The 19,415-nt window shown below is 38.4% G+C and overlaps 1 protein-coding gene and 1 long non-coding RNA gene across 2 annotated transcripts; both read left to right on the forward strand.

Moving 5' to 3' along the window:
• Window positions 1-218: 218 nt before the first annotated feature.
• On the forward strand, window positions 219-4,982 carry LOC144995261 (uncharacterized). Its single transcript, XR_013658859.1, has 3 exons — window positions 219-465; window positions 862-917; window positions 3,089-4,982. It is a non-coding gene; the product is annotated as an uncharacterized LOC144995261 (long non-coding RNA).
• Window positions 4,983-5,052: 70 nt separating this feature from the next.
• slc9a1b (solute carrier family 9 member A1b) lies at window positions 5,053-19,293 on the forward strand. The gene is made up of 12 exons (XM_023959978.2): window positions 5,053-5,657; window positions 8,970-9,430; window positions 10,741-10,991; window positions 11,112-11,329; window positions 11,718-11,914; window positions 12,077-12,166; window positions 12,971-13,041; window positions 13,476-13,649; window positions 15,868-15,982; window positions 16,076-16,174; window positions 16,356-16,428; window positions 17,917-19,293. Exons 1-12 carry the CDS (start codon window positions 5,372-5,374, stop codon window positions 18,162-18,164), a joined length of 2,283 nt encoding a protein of 760 aa, XP_023815746.1. The 5' UTR covers window positions 5,053-5,371; the 3' UTR covers window positions 18,165-19,293.
• Window positions 19,294-19,415: the final 122 nt, after the last annotated feature.

Genomic DNA, 19,415 nt, shown 5'->3' on the forward strand with positions numbered 1-19,415 from the left:
TGAATGTGTTCAGGGAATCATGAGCTGAAGGACCTTGATAGCAGCAGAGTCATTACGTAACTATATTTCAATAAAATATTGAAGCTTCCTTTGAGGGTTATGTATTTAGTCCCTGTCTGTCTTTACATTAACAATAGAAAAAGCTCTGACATCAGAGTTTTGGGGGTTACATAAGTCACTGCAGTACATTAACCCGCATGTTCCTTCAAGCATGAACCACACTGCAGAGGGCTGCAACTCTGCCTGGCTGGACTGCCAAACCCCTCCTGATGAGTAGGGTCTTTTCATGAAGCTTTTAGAGTGTGGGTGTAGGACGGGGATGTTCCTTCAGCACAAAAGAGCACGGACACACTGGAGCCTCTTCAGTGCAGCAGTCAGCTGTGGGGCTTCACAGGTCCACTCGCGGAGTCTGGAGGCTGGATTTGGAGCTTCTTCTGTATCTTCTGCAAGGACCTGACGGAAACTGTGAGATTGATCTCTCTAAGACTGATAGAGATACAGCAACACATACGGGTTTCCTCCACATTAATACTAGTTAGGAATATTCAAACTTAGCTAAAATGTAGTTCTACCATTCCTTCAAGATGCACTTTGGTCTGTCAAAGCTATTTCTCACTTCTTAAAGATGAAATCTGAAATAAATATTTATACATCACTGCTAAGATTTAGGTAAAGTTTAAATATTCGAGGAGACTTATTTGAAAGAAAGAACATTTGCCAGATTGCCTTAATTTTATGTGTGTTTTCACAAACCAGCATTTAAATCATGCTGATTTAGAATTGTGAAGTTATTTGAAAGTACACTTAACATGCAGATGTTTTTGGACTGATGGCTGTTTTAATTTCTTGCTGGACACTCAGGGAGAATGATTCTGAGATTTGGAAGGCTGACACCAGGATACTTCTGTCTCCTTCAGGTGAGATACTAAAAGTCACCTTAATGACTTTTAATTTCTTAATTACATTAACATTCATTCTACTGGAATTTCACAACTGCTAGAATTACCATGGCTGTCGTTTTGATAGCTCTGACATTTTTTTGTAATTGGGATTACATTGAAAATTTCTAAGAATAAAAACACATCAGGACACGAAATGAAAACTAAAACTGTATTGTCTAATTAGTTCAATGACATAGTCAGGCCTTTTCCAATTCATGTTAACCTCTGTAACTGTCTTTTGTTTTTACTTGTCATTTTTGGTCTTTCTTAGATTTAGAAATAAGATAAAACTTGACTTAAGCTTCAGAAAACGTATACAAAAAGGCAACAGAGCTGGAAAAAGATTAGGAAAATGTAGCAAATAATAAAATATGATTTCCCCCAAATCAAGGAGTCAGTTTGATTGCTGTGGTCATACGAGGTGGGAACGCTCAGATGTCCTTTGTATTTTGAAATTTTTATGATTAAACAATGTTAGAAAAAAATGAACACACATTTAAGAAAACCATTGGTATAGTTGTTTTTTTTATTATGTTATGATTTTGGAGAATATAAAAGCAGTCAAAATGACTGCCTTTAAAGTTTTAAAAACGTAATTACTGTAATTCTTTAATCACAGTTACTCGACCTGAGCTGATGTTATCAAGAACAAAGTAAACAGTTTAGATCAGAACTTTGGACTAAATGATATGTGATAAATATTATTATTAGAGCAACTGTGAGGATTGAGTGTTTTCATTTGGTTTTGGGTCATGTTCTTTTAGCTGGTTTCCCTATGTCAGTCGCACCAGGTTTGGGTTGCCAATTATCTGCTGCTGTCTAGATTTGTGTCAATGATCCACGGTCTATTTAAATCAGTTTTTCCACCTGTTCTTTGTGATTTTGTCACATTATTGTTTCTCCATATTTTTGTCCTCTTCAACTTTATTTATCAAATGTTTAAGTTTTTTACCACTCAGCCCAGGTTCCCTTTGGGTCCTTTTTAACACAAACATGGCCAATGCAGCTCAGTACTTCTGCTGGTTTCCCTTCAGTATATCTGAAGAAAAAGACGGCTGATTTGTCACACTTTTAGTTAAACGTGTCATTTTAGTTGGTTTGTATGATCAGCTTCTGAAAAAATGAATGATAATTTTCACTCACTGTTGGTTTGTTTTCTTCCACTTCATGCGTATTTTCTAACATTTTTTTCCGTCTATCCATTTTGTAAAAATGCATTAATCTTGTAAAAAGCTAAAGCTATTTAAAAAATGAACTAGAAGGAGCTGCATTTCCAGAAGAAAATGCAGGGTTGAATGCAATATTGCTGAATGAAAATGAAACTTGAAGGGTAATAATTGGCAAAAAAAAAAAATGAATAAAGAAATGATCAATTTTGACCAAAAATAAAGTGAACGCAGTACAATAACAAAAAGATACTTTTGTGAAAAATGCGAGCGCCAGGTCTCAAACCAGTGAGCTTCAGTGCCAAGGATTCCCCATGTATTTCATTTGCAGCAAAAGTTCTGGAATACCTTGAAAAGTTCAAGGATTTGAAGAACCAAAAGTCATAGCTGGAAAAAAGATGAAGGAGCTGAACATTTTAATAGTTTAATGGTTAAAATAGCAGAAAAATTATAGAAGGAGTTAAGCGGCAAGAAATGGCGGAAGATACTGTAATAAAGAAAAAAATAAAGAGAAACAGGACAACATGCTTTATAGCATTCAACCAATTAAAGCAATTAGTCAACAGTAGTATTGCAGTTGTTTGACTTACCGGTATACTCTTGTTGGCTTTTAGAGGCAGACACTCAAATTCAAAATACTTTACAATTCACAGAAGGCAACAGAATCAATGTGATCTGTCACATCCCAGGAAGAGTTTATTAAATCCATTAGCATCCCTACATCATCACATCTTCATCACAAGTAGGAGTCTTGTTAAATCTGAGACTCTGTGAAACTGTTTTTTTCCACTTTCCAATGTTTTTCATTATTCAATTCGTAGAGATACATGTCTGTCTGTTTGTTGGTGCACCTATTCATTATCATCTTATTTTTAATTTAGAAGATTATAATCAGATGTTTCAGCTTTATTGCATCTACATGTGAATTTTGAATCATAATGACTTTAACATGCTGCTCTCACCTGCGTGTCTGCTTTGCAGAGGCAGATGTCAGGTGAGGTCCGTCTGCGGCCGCAGAGCAGCTTCGTGGAGCATGTTGCCATGACAATGGCTGCGGTGGGGACTGGCATGTCTCTGTACAGCGCCAGGCAGATGGCGGTCAAACGCCTGGGAGATCACTGAGGGCTCTGTGGATGCCGTTTGAGACTCTGTGAATGTCAGAGAGGGTTTGTGATGGAGCAGGCTGAAAGGAGGGACACGTTTGTGCTGGAAGGAAAATGTAGGTCTATCAAAAGCAACGGATGGGATTTGATCAGAGTCACTCAAATGTGAGTTTGTGCAGGTGCTTTTTAACACAAATGTTAGTAAACACTGTTTGATAAACATTAAAATAAACTTAAAAAATTGTAAATGTAGAGAGGAGAAGGTGGTAGCTAATAGTTGTTATCACTTGCTTTTTTGTTGACCATCTCAGGTCCAGTTTTCCTTCATAAAGTTTTGACTGCTTACCAAACATATAACCAATAATTACCTGAATCACAACCACAATTACCATTTTAATTCTGAACATTTTTATTAAGTGTTAATTCTGAATAGTCGCTGTGATTTTTTTTTAATAAATGGCTTGAGAATTTCTGTGTTGTGGTTTTTTAGCCATTTTCTGTGGATGGGCAACAACTGATTTCCAGTAAATCATAAAATGAATAAGAGAAATGAATAAGTAGAGCAGAGGGGGACAACTGAAGATGGTCTCACTGTTCTGGAGGGTAAAAGGAGCTGGAGGAGATCAGAAATATTGGAAGGGAGTAAGTTGTGTAGTTTCAAAATTGGGGGGAAAATATTTAAGGGAATTCTCAAATTGAATAATTGAATGGGAGCCAGTGATGCTGCTGTCAAACAATGATGACATGAAATTAAATTTTGCTACCTTAAATTAAAAAAAAACATTGTAGGCCTATAGATCCTTCATCTTCCACTTATTTGGAAGACAATAAAACAATTACAATGATTTTCTATGATTTCCTAGACATGTACACTAGAGCAAGTAAACAAAACCCAATTGAGAACTATAGTAAGTAAACAATGGATGGAATTCCTACACCCAAACTCCAGAATTGTATATTCTTGAAGGCCAAATGTAGGATCTTTTGAATAGAAAAGCAAATGTTTTGACATAGTAAATAGGCCTTTTCTCAGTCATATAGAGATCTTCATTTGATGTTTCAATGTCATCCTTTTGCCACAGTAAATCACATAAACATTGCTAATCTCAAAGGAAAATTTCTGATAGACAATTTAAGATAAATTACATGATCAAACAGGTTATCAAATATGTTTTTAATCAAATTAATAATTAAATCAGATTTGTATATTTTACTTTATAATTGGTACTAAAATTTCAGCTTTTATGGTGGTACATTTTGATTGAACAATTGGAACATGACAAAACATGGCTTAATATACATTAATTGAACAAAATCTTTAAGTAACTAGGGAACAAAATGACAAAATAAAGGTGACAACTAATTAATTAAGACCAAATTGAGTTAAGAGAGGGCGAAATTCTTGCATGGGACATATGTGGGAATGTATATTTGTATATTAAAATTTTGTGGTTAGTTTGACCCTTAAACATATACTATTTGTGTTGTTTTCCTTTCTTGAATTTTTGCTTGAGTTTATTTCATTTTCCTTTTCATTCTTAAACAGTTTGAAAAAATTATATTAAAGATAGAATTCTACTAGATATAGCCTTAAAAAAGCATTGGAATAATAAATTTGTATTGTTTGAGTATTTTGTTACCATGACCTGTTGTTCTGCATTTGTTCATTCTGGCTGCAGTTACATTTTCTTTTCTATTAAAATACAGTATGTTCAGCCATGTTGTGTCATATTCTATCATTCAAATAAAATAAAATAAAATAAAACAAAATAGATTCTTTGGTCTTCCTTTTTTTTTTACTTGTCATGTCCATTCTTTGGTCTTCCTACCAGCAGAGGTCGCTGTAACGCACTCTGCGATTGGCAGATGCAGCTGAAGTTGATGAGGTGACGCCACCAGCCGGCTGGGGGCAGGCTTCAAACTGCCTCTGCGCGCGAGCCAAGAGCTCGGAGGTTGTCTCTGTAAAGCAACGTTTCTTTGAGGATGAGCCTGTATGACAACAGAGACCGCCGTTTGTTCTTCTACATCTGTGCGTAAATTTGACATGCTTGAGGAGTTTAGTCATAAAAACCCGCGCGTGCCTGGAGCGCCGTGCGCTCCCTGTCCGCATCCTCCATCAGCTCCTCAGCTGCTGAAGTGAAGCGGTCCAGCCCATCTGAAAATGGCTGGTCTCGGTTCGGAATGTAGTCGGCGCCTGGCCGGCTGTGTGAGCCTGTTGTTGCTGGTTTTCGTGGCGGTGATAGTATCTGCGAGCCCCGATGCTGCGACAGGAGCCAACGAGACGCTGAGGCATCCATCCGGACACAGCCTGGATGATTCCCATGATCACCCGAGGAACTCCTCTGAGCACCGGAAAGCTTTCCCCGTCCTCGCCTTCAACTACGAGCACGTCAGTAAGCCCTTCGTGATCTCTCTGTGGATCCTTCTGGCGCTGCTCATGAAACTGGGTGAGTCAGATTCCCCACGCAGCATCTGGAAGCCCCAAAACATCTGCCAGATGTTGCATTATTTGATCTGTACTGATCACCTAGTCAATGGAATGTAAACAAACACAAATAAATAACAAATAAAATCTCCTGGATCCCTTTCTAAAGATATAAGTTTGGTTTTATCAAACCAAATCGAGTTAAAAAAACGTATTTTAAAGAGAAGAAGAAATAAACTTTATGTAGAGACAAATAAATATTTTTTTAAGAAGTTCCACTCCATTGTGTTGCTCAAAGTTGATTGAAAAGATTTTGCTTACTTTATTTGATATTTAAAGGTGGTTTGAGGATTTTTAAAGGGCAAAAACAGTTATTTAACTCACAGATTTATTTTAATTAAAACGATTTTTTAACTCAAAGTTTTAGAGAGCACAGTTTTTAAGAACACAGAGTTATGTAAATAAACAAAAGAACCTGAAAATCAACAGTTTGGCTTGATTTTGGGCGTAGTATGAAGGTTTGTTTAGTCAACATTGAGTCACGACCTTTGGCGCGAGGGCATAAAGAACTGGAGCCAGGCCAGCTTAAAGTGGCTTTTGACAGAGTTAATGTTCTTTATCGCAGAGCAAAAATGATTTTTCTTTGAAAGTAAAGGTACTAAAAAAAATCAATAAGAATTGCTTTCCAATTGGCATTTGTATTTTTTAAAGTCCCATTTCAATCATCTTTTAATCTAGCTCGCCATTGTAGGTTCTGTGTTCCACTGACAAGCTTTTTCCGACAGCATTTTTTTTCAGCTGCTCCTGATTCACAACCATTTCAATAGATAATTACTTTAAGCTTAATTGTCTTTATACATGTCATTAGAAAAAGGCATCAAGAGCATGCAAAAAACACAAAAAATACAATTTTCATTAGAGGGGGGACAGAAACTGTGTACTCTGTGTTCACAATTCCTCCTCATCTGAACACTTTACACTTAATCTTGGAAAAATCCGTTTTGTTTAACGCCAAAAAAAAACCTTATTCATGATAAAATGCTTCAAGTTCTCCTGAAGATGTTCAGTGTGCATCAACTGAGTTTCCCTGGGGAGGATAAAGTTATGAGCTCAACTAAACATGGATGCTTATTTTAGGAAATAAAGAGTGATGTCATAGATAAAGTGGACATTAAGCGGCTGGATGGCTCAATTGGCTGCGTGTAGGACTGATGCTCGGTTTGTTTCCCAGAGGACATGATGAGCTTCATCCAGTGTGGATCTTTGAGCAAGACCCTTCGTATCCATGTAGCCACAAGAGGGGCTAAGTCTGGCCCCCCCTGTGCCTGTCTCCATCCCAAATAAGAGACCGGGTTGTGTCAGAAAGGGCAGGCAGCACAAAAATCTGCCAAAGCACCTGTGCAAATCGGCTGGTTCGCTGCAGGGATGTGCCAAAAGGTGAACAACAACATAGATAAAGAGGTCACGTCAGAGCTTAAAGGAACTGACCCAAAACAACTATTGAGTCAATAATAATTTGTGACTAGAATGTTTGAATGAGTTGTTTGAATTAGATGAAAATCTAAGTTCAGGAGAACGTCAATCCAAACTCAGCAGACATGTCTTTAGGTCAGCTTTGGTCCTCAAGATCTACCACCTCGAGTTATCTAAGCACTGAATTGTACAAAGGCAACATTTGAAGATGATAATAGCATTGTGTCAACTTTGACTTCTACTTGTAACACTCTACAGTTGTTTCACAGCATGAAACCATTTATTTCATATTTTTATTCTTCAGTTTTTGAAGAATACAACACAGAATAGTCTTCCAGATTACAGCACTTCCAGATTACCACATGGTGCCGGTTTGTTTCCAGTCTCTGTGTTTCTTAGCAGCTCGGTGGTCAAAGCTTCATGCTGACTCTGAAAGTGGGCTCATCTCCAGTCATCCTATTCCCTTCCTGTACCTCCCTGCAGAGACTACGAACACAGTCCTGTTGGCTTACTTGAGCCATCATCCTAAAACACACAAACGTTTCTGACCGAGGCAACACCAAAGCTAAGACGGACAAAGTCAGTTAGCCTATCATGGATGTTCTTTTTCTCTGCTAAAAATGGAAGCTAAGTAAAATCTGAAGTAATTGGAACTCATTGAAGACCTCTGTTAGGATTTAGTTAACCAAATCTTGGCTGTGGTTGTGTTCTTTAAAAGTTCTGCCTCTGCTGGGCTGTGAGGTTTTCAGTGGCTTCAAAACGGACAGAGGAGCTCTGTTGCCTCTTATCTGTCAGGCCAGCTGTCGTCTGCGAGGGCCAGTCCCACTTCCGCCTCCCCTCGATAACAAGGATCTCAGTGTGCAGTCAGTGGGAGAGCTCGCCTCGTCACAGTGAGCCGAACATCAGCCGCGTGATTGACGGACTAAATGTTTGTTCAGCTGAGCTAAGTCACGTGACGGACGATCGCAGATTCATTATTCTAGTCATTACAGTAACAATAATCACAACATTTATTGCTTTTTTAATTTATATTTAACAGTAGTTTTAGTGGTCTTAAAAAGGCGTTTATTTAATAATTATCCAGTCAAGAAATCCACATATGAGATGTTTAAACTGGTAAAATCATCAGTGATGGGACACATTAAATCTGCATTTCCAGCTGATGGTGGATGTTTTGAACTAACAAATATGAGAATTAAAGAAATCAAAAACACGGAACAAACCACTATAAACAAATAGGTAAAGGGTTGGAATTAGAATCAAAGACATCTTTCTAAAAGAAAAAAACAAAATCCAAACACTTATATGCATGTTTTTTTAATGTTTTTTTATTCATTTTAACATTTAAAAAAACAAAAGTTGATTTCTGTGGATTTTTTTTTTCTTGTGCTTAAACTTTGTTTCTTGAAAATGCGTGTGTATGTGTGTATGTGTGTGTGTGTGTGTGTATATATATATATGATATATTTCTTTTCTTTTTTTACTTTAGGAATTTAGTTTAGTACTTCTCGGCTAGCATACTATTTTTACGTCTCTCCTTGACACCCAGGGATTTCTTCTTCATAATCGTATTTGCTGCAATATATTGAATTGATGCATTTTTATGTGTTTTAAAGAAGTAGTATTTCTGAAATTAATTCACTTTTTACATCACTTTTGGGTGTTTTGTGAATATAATGTAGGTTTTTTAAACACATTTTTTTCTGTTTCTTTTTTACAAAAAAAAGGGCTTAATTTAACTTTTGTTAAAGACTAATTTAGAAAAGTTCGAGCAAATATTTAATACTTTGTGACTGAATCCCTTTGTTGTTCAAGAACATGTTTTGATCATTAAAGGTCTTTTTGATTCCTGTCTTTGTAGGATTTCATATCATCCCCAGAGTGTCGCACATCGTCCCGGAGAGCTGTCTGCTGATCTTTGTGGGTCTGCTGGTGGGTGGCGTCATCAAAGCCATGGATCAAACGCCTCCAGTCTTAGACACAAAACTCTTCTTCCTCTACCTGCTGCCTCCCATCATCCTGGACGCCGGCTACTTCCTGCCCATCCGACCCTTCACAGAGAACATGGGCACCATCCTGGTGTTTGCGGTGGTGGGCACGCTGTGGAACGCCTTCTTTATTGGTGGGATGATGTTTGCGGTCTGTCAGATTGAGGCGGCCCGGGTGGGCCACGTGGACCTGCTGTCCTGCCTGCTGTTCGGCTCCATCATCTCAGCGGTGGATCCCGTGGCCGTCCTGGCCGTATTTGAGGAGATCCACATCAACGAGCTGCTGCATATCCTGGTTTTTGGGGAGTCGCTCCTCAATGATGCCGTCACTGTGGTGAGTCCTCCTCTAATTTTATTTGATAATTCAAGATTTATATATCAAGCGGAATCACGCTTTCATTTTTTGAAGTCTCATTTAAAAGTCGCTACTTGTTTCATGCAGAATGAAATTTAAATGCAGATTTTTCAAGTTCGCATGATCTTTGCAAAACATTTTTTTTTTTTTTGCAAAAATCCAGAATACAAAATGTATAATTAAAAAAAAGATTGGTTGGAAAATATTTAAATCAAAATCAAAGCACAAAAGCAGGATGTTTAAAACACTCTCACATGCTTCTCTAAAGATATAACACCCTTTCATACAGTGTAAAAGCTCTGGTTTTTCTGTTTTAGGTAGCAACTTCTCAAAAAATTATTTAGGTAAGCTATACAATAATAATTTAACATGTTCCTCATATTTTAATGCAACAGTTTATTTACAAGGAACCAGAAATTGCATAAATACATAGAGAAGGTCATATAGAAGGACTTGATCAGTAAAAAAAGTCTGACTTTTGAGTAACTACATGTTTCTGCTGCCCTTCATTAACTGTCCTGGCTTCAGTGACTTTTACTTTGAAATGCACTACAGGAAGTGTCATCCGTTCTACATTTACATTTACATTCTTTATTAAAAAAAAGACATTTTTTTTTTAGATCCTTAACAGAGTCTGGGATGCACCAGAACTCTGCAAACCCAAAAAGCTCACCGTTCTTTTTCAGACCCAAACCGTGTGTGCCAGAACTTTGACATTAGGCAGAACTCAGTGGATTAGAAAACAGCTGTTTATTGTCAAGATGCCAGATCAGTTGTTTTATAGTTAGTTTGAATGAATGGGATTAAAGATCTAGAATGGAGAAGCTTAGCTTTAGCTTAAAATTGCTGTTTTCATGAAATCAGAAAAATCTTTTAAATAAGGAAGAGAGAGACCCTTCTTTCAGTTTTCTTATTTCATTTGGAGATCTAAAGTGTGTGATGAACATTTAAAGTCCCACTCCAAAGGAAATTGTTATTTTGTTTTTTCTTTACATGTTCTTGTGGCATTTTTCCGATGATGTTGTACATATGATACGAAAATTAAGCTTAAAAAATGAATCAAAAGATGATTGGAGCTAGATTTTAAAGATTATCTCCTATAGATTTTTTTCTTTAAATCTTGTGTTTTTTTTATTATTATGTATACATATATGTTTTTTATTTTGATGTTTTTATAAATATGCATTGGGTCCTATAAAGTTTCATCTATAAATTATGTTAGGACAGCTTTAAATCAATCTTGTGTGGTCTGAAACAGTAGGATGAAGGTCTTCCCCCTCATTCTGCAGGTTTTGTATCACCTCTTTGAGGAGTTTGCCCACGAAGGAACAGTGACTGTCGGCGATGCGCTGCTTGGCGTGGTTTCCTTCTTTGTGGTCTCCGTGGGAGGAGTCATGGTTGGCGTCATCTACGGCGTTTTGGGAGCCTTCACGTCCCGTTTCACGTCGCACTCACGGGTTATAGAGCCCCTCTTTGTCTTCCTTTATAGCTACATGGCCTATCTCTCTGCAGAGGTCTTCCATCTGTCGGGGATCATGTCGTAAGTGCAAGAACTCTACCGAGATGTTGTGGAATTTTTATTCAGGCTTTAACAAAACCTCTAGACGAGTGTTTGTAAGTGCTTTCTCCGCCTCTTCTCTTTGATTCACTTTGGAAACAGTTTAATTGCATGTGGAGTAATTATGCGGCCTTATGTGGAAGCCAACATCTCCCACAAGTCCTACACCACGATAAAATACTTCCTGAAGATGTGGAGCAGTGTCAGCGAGACGCTCATCTTCATCTTCCTCGGAGTGTCTACAGTGGAGGGTCCTCACAACTGGAACTGGATCTTTGTCATCTTCACACTCATCCTCTGCCTGCTGTCCAGGGTGCTTGGTCAGTGCGCAAAAATAGAATCCACACCCAGATTTCTTTCCATTGTTACCATTCTTCTGAGTGATAATGTTTTCCTGCAGACTGTCGGCAGCACAAACTGCTTTAGAATAATAAAACCATCCAGAAAAAGAAATACATATGTACACATAAGCTAAAGGATCTTACATGTGCAAAAAAGTCTACTGTAAGAGTCATTTGGAGCATAAAATTAATAAAAAAATGTCCAACTTTCACTGAAGTAATTTAACACTGTTAGAATAGACAAACTAGTCTAACATTCGCTGTTACTGACACGCCCCTTTTTCAGAATATTTCCATTTCTTCACGTTTTGGTAAACAGTGTTTTCCCTCCAACCGGATCTGAACCCATTCATTGTTTTGATTTCAGGAGTCGTCGGTCTCACCTTCATCATCAATAAATTCCGTATCATCAAACTAACCAAAAAAGACCAGTTCATTGTGGCCTACGGTGGCCTGCGAGGCGCTATAGCCTTCTCACTGGGGTTCCTGCTCACCGACACAGAGAAGAAGGACATGTTCCTCACTGCCATCATCACTGTCATCTTCTTCACCGTCTTTGTGCAGGTGAGGGCGTTTACACTCTGATTTAAAAGTATAAAAACAATGATTCACAATTCCTTTTTTTTTTTTATAATAAGGTTAATTTTTCTAAGCAGAGACCCAAGGATAAAGAAAAACAAATTACTCAATTAGGTTTTTTTATGTAAGGTATCTTGTCGATTTCAGGGGATGACCATCAGGCCTCTGGTGGAGCTCCTGGCTGTGAAGAAGAAGAAAGAAAGCAAAGCATCAATTAATGAAGAGATTCACACACAGGTTAGCAGGTTTTGTTTGTTATTTAGTCATTCCTTTATCGATGGAAACACTCAAATATTATCCTTGTATCGTATAAACCAGTGGTCCCCAACCTTTTTCAGGCCGTGGACTGGTAAATGTCAGACACCGACCACCCTGTACAAGGCGGAAGTGGACGTCCCATTTTTTTTAAATTAATTTTTTCAGTTTTTTGTTATTTTTTAGCTTCCAGTTTCCTTCAACTTTTAAAAGTAAATTTTATATTAATCCTCTGTAAGACATTAAATTAAACTTTATGTGTACTCTAGAACCAAGTAGGAACAATTAAAATGGGATTTTTAGACACTAAAAGAATCCACGCCAGCTTCAGCCATGCCTGAATTTTAGGGTCTAACGGATAGATACCCAATGAAAAAGAAAGTCACTAAAAAATGTATTTTCTAAAAAGAATAACAAATGTGAATCCACAATTTGAGCAACTTTAATAGCAGCATAACGTTCAACACCTGGTTACTGAATATTATGCATTTTTATGGTGTATGGGAACAAAACTGTCGCATTAGATCAATATTTCGAGTAAAGACTCCTGATGAATGAGTCGGATGTGGTAGGGAGAAGCCACTAGTTTTCCAAAATAAAAGCTCCTTCACAATCGGGTGATGAATGAAACTGGAAAAAATGTAGGTTGGGTTTTTGTCCCTGCGGCCCCGATACCAACTGTCCCACAGATCGGTTTTGGTCTGCAGCCCGGGGGTTGGGGACCACTGATTTACATCGCTGAAATCGGATTTGTGAACATTTTGTGCCCTCAAACGTTTCTGTCAGTTCCTGGACCATCTCCTGACAGGAATTGAAGACATCTGTGGACATTATGGACATCATCACTGGAAAGACAAGTATGATTTTTATCACCCATCCAATAGAATTCATAGTTCTTTAAGCAGGTTATGTAGAAACATTTTCCCTTTCTGGAACACTTATACAAGTATTTTAAATTAATGAATTTACAAACAAAATGATGAATTAAACCATTCAGTTTTATTTTAGATGTAAAGTTTTGACTTTAAGCCTCATAATAATCAATAAAAGAAGATATCAGATGACTAGTTTTGTCAAAATTTTAGATTGTCGGTTGTATTTCATACCATTCTACATCTATCTTTTGGGAAAAATTGACTTTGCACTGAAAAAAAAGAGTCCCTTTCAACTAAATAAACAGCTTTATTCACATTTATAAGGATACACCTGAATTTGACTAACTTTAATTCTCATTTTAGGGGATGATTCTTTCATTTGGAAAAACACAAAACTGATATTCTTTTGCATGTAGGTTGAATCGCTTCAACAGGACGTATGTGAAGAAGTGGCTGATTGCCGGTGATCGCTCCAGTGAGCCTCAGCTCATTTCCTTCTACAACAAGATGGAGATGAAAGAAGCCATGATGCTGGTGGAGAGCGGGAGTGCCGCCAAGCTGCCGTCCTTGGCGTCTGCAGCCTCCCTGCAGTGAGTTTCAGTGCAAAGTGGAGATTAGGTTATCCCAATCTGCAACACCTGGGACCTCTTGTTGTCTGAAGCTTGTCAGTAACAAAACACACACACACCCAGAATAATGCATACAGATTCATATTCATCATTCTCACAAAAATGGTTGGTTCATAAATTAAAATGCCACCAAACAATTAAAAAGCAGATAAACATGATATTTTACAAATAAATGATAGAATCGGATCATACAAAAACACTTGCAGGGCGTTGATTCATTTATTCATTATCTGCTGTTTATTGGAGTCACAACGAGAATTCTCAGGCTTCCTCTTTTCCGGCCATCTTTCCCAGTTTTTCCTCAAAGGCACAAACCCAGATATAATCTCCAGCATGACTGCGGTCTGCCATGGGACCTCCTCCCAGTTAGACCTACATGTTTGTGGCTTTCTGACCAAACTACTTCATATGGCCTCTATTAGAACTCAGAGGAGGCGTAGCAGCTCCAAGCTCCTCCTGGATTAATTTAGCACAGAGTCTGTGTCAACTCAATCTTCCTCAGTGGAATAATAATAATATGAATTGGGATTAAGAGGGTTTTATCGCATCCAGTTATTGAATATTTATGTCATTTCATGGTTTCAACAAGCTCCTGCCATATTTCAGTTTTAGCCTTTTATGCTGTCCCTCTGGAGATCTTGTCCTTCAGCTGTTCAGTCTTGTCTGCCGTGGCCGCCTCTGAGTTTGAAGATTAGCACAAACTTGCAGCAGCTGCCCCGGTCATCTTAAAGCCTGCCCTCTCTCGATGTCTTAAAATAGAAGAGGACATAAAGATATAGGACCGGTTCCTTTGTCACGTGTTCCGAGCAGATCCTCACAACAATTTATGGCGTGCCAGGTTTTCCCAGTATCCTTCCCTGTCATCTGGTCTTTCTTATCTCCAAGTGGTAACCAGTTAACAGCCTCCTCTTTTCTCCTGAAGCTACATTCACACCAGACATGTGACATGTGTTCAAGAACACGCTAAACATGCTTCCTTGAATGTGCCATGCTGTTCACACTGGACAAGTAAGGAGGGGCTTCTTCTTCTTTTTCTTTTTCTACTGTTTAGTAGTGCATGTCTGCCACCTACAGTTGTCAGAGGCTTGGCACCTTACAACTTTAATGCGAAATTATGAAAGATTTGGTTTTATTGAATTACAGCTGGACACAATTCACAATTAATGATATGTTCTCCATGATTAATTTTCAAACGGTTGACGCTTCCATCAATTAAAAGGGACGCCATCCAAATGTCAATACCAAATCCGAGTCCCTGACTGGTCAAAGTTCAACCTGGTTTAACTTTCAACACGCATTCAACGGACGCGCGTTTTGTACGTAGTGGCTGCTTGAGCGCATATTGCAGATGGCGATGTGAACATAGCTTGTCAGATGACAAAAATCAAAGTCAATTATTGGCCTGTAGCCATACAAACTAAGCAAATAGTCCCTCCTTTACTTGTGTCATCTGACTGAAGAAAAAAGTTTCAGAATCCAAGATGTAAATGGAGATGATCCAAACTAAAACTAGTTGAAACCTTCCAACCTTCTTTAAGTCTTCTTCTCCATCAAAGAGTTGAAAGTTTTCTGACTTAAGAACTTTTTTTGGTTCCCAAAGTCCAGGATGACAAAGACCTCAACGTCACCTAATGCCCAAACTTCACTGTCCCTTCTGCAAGAGATGAGCCCACTGGAGAACAAATCCATTTAGCCTGATCCCAGCAAAACTTTATCCAGCTCAAAGCTAAACAAAGCTCCTGGGATCATTGGGGCCCTCAAACCCCTCCGCCAACAAAGAGATGGAGATTCAGGAAAATGAAACGCTAGTTTCTTTCAGTTATCATGAAAACTGTTCAAGTGTTGCTTTTCAGGCCTAGAGAGGTTATAAAATAGGAAACTAATATCTTAAAACTTTTTAATTTTCTGTAAATTTAAAATATGAGACATAAAAATAAGAAAAGGTTTATCAAATACCAAAATATAAAACTACATTCTTTATGCATTTTTTAAAGGTTTTTGCTAATCTTTTCTGTGGCCTTCCTAACATTTCAATACATTTAGTTCAAGATTTTAAGCAATAAAGAAACCCTTTGTTTCCATATTGTTTTAATTTTCTGCTAATTTTAGAATCAAGGTGCTTAAATATATACATTTTCTTGTATTGTTTGACTAATTTGACCCATTAACATTTACCCAGAAATGCTCAGCAGAGAGCTCCACCCAAACAAAGAGCCATCCCCAGCATCTCAAAGACACGTGAGCAGGAGATCAGGAAGATCCTGCGAGCCAACCTGCAGAAGACCCGGCAGAGGGTGAGGGGAGCAGGAAGTCCGGCTGTTTGATGCTGAAGCAGAACTTTTTTTTTTCATTGTGATCCCCTCCTCATTTGCTTTGTTGCTGCATAGCTTCGCTCATACAGCAGACATGACCTGTTCAGCGACCCGTTTGAGGACAGCATGAGTGAGATCCGCTTCAGGAAGCAGAGGGTGCAGATGGAGAGGAGGGTGGGTTCTTACACTGACTTTAATTATCAAGATGGAAAGAGGTTTTTTGTGTCATTTTTGCCTTTATTTTTAATACAAATGCTTTATTTTTCAGATGTGCTAAAAATCATATTGACAGGATCATTCAATGTCCTGTTTTCTCATTTTCTCCAAATTTGTCCTTTTTTTTTTTAAATGACAGATGAGTCACTACCTCACTGTCCCTGCAAACCGCCAGGAGACTCCTTCTGCAAGGAAAGTCTGGTTTGAGCCAGGTCAGTAGCAGACACAAAAATAATTCTGGTTGCATTACAAAAAGGGGGAAAAAAACGCTATTTTCACATCTTTAAAAGATCCCCGCGTTACACATTTTTGTGGGTACAGTTTATAATTTGTCATGTTGCTTTACACAAACCTGGGGCGGCCGTGGTGCAGCGGTAGGGCGGTTGACCCATGATCGTAAGATTGCAGGTTTGATTCCCGCCCTGCATGCCCATGAGTCGAAGTGTCCTTGGGCAAGACACTGAACCCCACCTTGCCTCTGGTGGTAGGCTGGAGCCAGTGTTCAACAGCGGAGCCGCCACCAGTGTGTGAATGTGTGTGTGACTGTAAAGCGCTTTGGGCCTTGTTGGTAGGAAAGCGCTATAGAAGATTAGAAAAAGTCACTTCTTTCCTCAATGATGCCACCTTTGAAGGCACATTTGCATCAGGAGGCCTGTGTTGGGACAACTGCTTGTTTGTCAGAAAGATGGTCTAACAGTCATGTGCTGCTGTCATAATCTGAATGTGACCATCTCTTTTTTCCTCCCTGATGTTTTTCTCACAGTCTGAAATGGTCTGGTCACAGCATATTGAACTGCAGAAATCTGCTATTATCTGTTAAGAGGAATCCTACCGATCAGATTTGTGCAGACTCTCCTTGCGTTCCTGCAGGACTTTAAACAAACATTCCAATAGATTTGACATCTTTGCATGAGATTACAAAGTATTCAGAGAAAGTTTGAAAAGAGACTTTTTAAGTGAAACTTTTGCTTGCATCTATCTTTTAACACTTGTCCAGTGGGACAAAACGCCAATGTGTAAACATGCATTAAAATAACCAGAACTTGAAATCAAGATAGAGGTTTTGCAGTGTTTTTCACGGTAAAATTGAAAATGGAATTTGGTCAAATGTGAGACAATTTTGGAGGTTTTTCTTACCCATAATTCAAACTGGTATTTAAAAATTGCAAAGTAAACATCAGTTTGAATTTTAGGTATAACTTCCCTACTAAGGGGCAAAAAAAGTAATTTCAAAGTTGGATTTCAAATCATATTTATCCTGTATAATTTCTATATTGCTCCTTTTATTGACTGTAGCCTCAAGCATGCACTGATTAAGAAAGGGGGCGCTTTCAGGATGTGTTTTTGTCAAGTGAGCAAATGAGTAAAAATACAGCATGGTTAAAACTCAGGCCCTAACTGTCAAACATGGATTTCTGACCTGTTGGCCTTCCAGCTCAGGTCCCATCACAAGGGCTTTTTGAGTATTTTGTGACAATCTTTAGCTCTGATTAGACCACTGAATCCCAAAATAAACCTATTATTGGCATATAAGAGCATCTTGGTGGAAAAAATGACTAGAATCCTTACAGCAGCGCAGTCAGACCACAAAGTTGGAGCTTCGCTGCTGCACAGAAAGCTTCGGGACAACAGTTCATCCTTAGTTAGTTTGTTTTATGTTTGGTAGCTGAGTTTCTGTTTGTTAATTTCGTAACCCACAGAACATAAAGTTTACACGTACGATGAGAGCGAGAGCCCCAGAGACGGAGCCGCCCTGGAGACGCTGCCCGACACCGTCAGCCTGCTGAGCGAGTCGCCTCAGAGACCCGGTCAGAGCAGCAGGCTGAGAAAACGAGGTGACGCTGAGCAGAGCGCCAATGCGCCTGACAGCCAGGAAGAGCCACAGAAACTGTCAAGATGCTTCAGTGACCCCGGTCCAAAAGAGGAGGAGGAGGAAGGTGAAGGCTGATGAGAAGGCACTTAAGCAGGACCTGGGATCTCTTTATACAAACATGCTTGATATTTATCCTTTGCATTGGTTTTTTCTGGAATTTATTCTTTCAACTCAACTGCTTTTTTATCATTTCTATCATGTAATACGGTGACTGAAAACCAATAACTTATCAGGCTTGGTTTTGCAGGCTGAAATGAGTCGACATCTTAGAATGTAAAGGAAGAAGAGCACATATTTGAACCAGCTTGAAGAATCAGAGGGTTGACGTTTACTTCCTTTCAAAGCACAGATGAGGAGACTAATGCATCACCAACAGATAGATTTGCAAATATTGTAGAAACATTACAGAACATATAGGATTTGTACCCTCATTTTTTTCTGACTGTGTCCTTCAGTGAATGACCTATATGTTGTCCAGAAGATGAATACTGCCACTTTAAATTGTACTTTTACAGTGCCACACAAGGTTTTACATATTTCTGAGTCCGTCCGCAGAGTATGATCCACTTTTTACTGTTGTTTCTCTTTCAAAGATGCAAATAATTAAAAATGTACTCTAAGTATGATCAAAGTGGCTGCTAGAGGACATCTATCAGTGCCGTTGGGGAATTTTTTTCATGAATATCAGCTGAGAGCCTTGAAGTATGACGCACCAACACGTGATTTTACATCCCAGCAAAGGACTCAGGCGTCAGGAAAACACTATGAATGTTAAACTTGCTTAAAAGTATTAAACTTCACTACAAAACCAACCAAAGTCTGAACCAGAATAGCACTGTTTATCTTCACAGGCTGCAGCTCCGTCAGTGTTTTCTCAGGGACTCCTGCATGGCTTTTCAAGCACGCATTTAAATGTGAATACTTTATAAAGTGTTTTGGGCTATGATGCAAACATTATATATAATATTTCTGCATGTTGGAACAAAACAGCATTCTTTCTAGTTGGACTTTTATGAAGGGAAATTGAAGGGACTGGATTGTGGCTGAACCTCACTGCTCTGAGCTTTTGCTACCTGCACGTTTGCCTTAAAGGTTTTTGCATTACGTGTTAAACTTTTTGTGTGTTAAACTTTTTGTACCTTGTAAAGAAAAACTTATTGTAAATGCCAAATATGGGAAATCTGAAATAAATGTATATTGTGAACTGTGTTGGATTATGGAGGCACAAGAAAAGAACTAGTAGTAACATTCTTTTTTAGAATAATAAACTGTTATTTAGAGTAATTTTACGTATTAGAATGGTCCTTTTTCCCTTGCAGATATTTT

The sequence above is a fragment of the Oryzias latipes genome, chromosome 11 (assembly GCF_053564925.1).
Source record: "Oryzias latipes strain Hd-rR chromosome 11, Olatipes_Hd-rR_3.1".
NCBI lineage: Eukaryota > Metazoa > Chordata > Actinopteri > Beloniformes > Adrianichthyidae > Oryzias > Oryzias latipes.

What these genes read in the sequence shown, in the direction of transcription:
- slc9a1b (XM_023959978.2), top strand. Translation starts at nt 5,372, where the DNA reads ATGGCTGGTCTCGGTTCGGAATGTAGTCGGCGCCTGGCCGGCTGTGTG. An exon ending in TCAATGATGCCGTCACTGTG is followed by an intron (nt 9,431 to 10,740) that starts GTGAGTCCTCCT and finishes CTCATTCTGCAG; the next exon opens with GTTTTGTATCACCTCTTTGA. An exon ending in GAAAGTCTGGTTTGAGCCAG is followed by an intron (nt 16,429 to 17,916) that starts GTCAGTAGCAGA and finishes CGTAACCCACAG; the next exon opens with AACATAAAGTTTACACGTAC.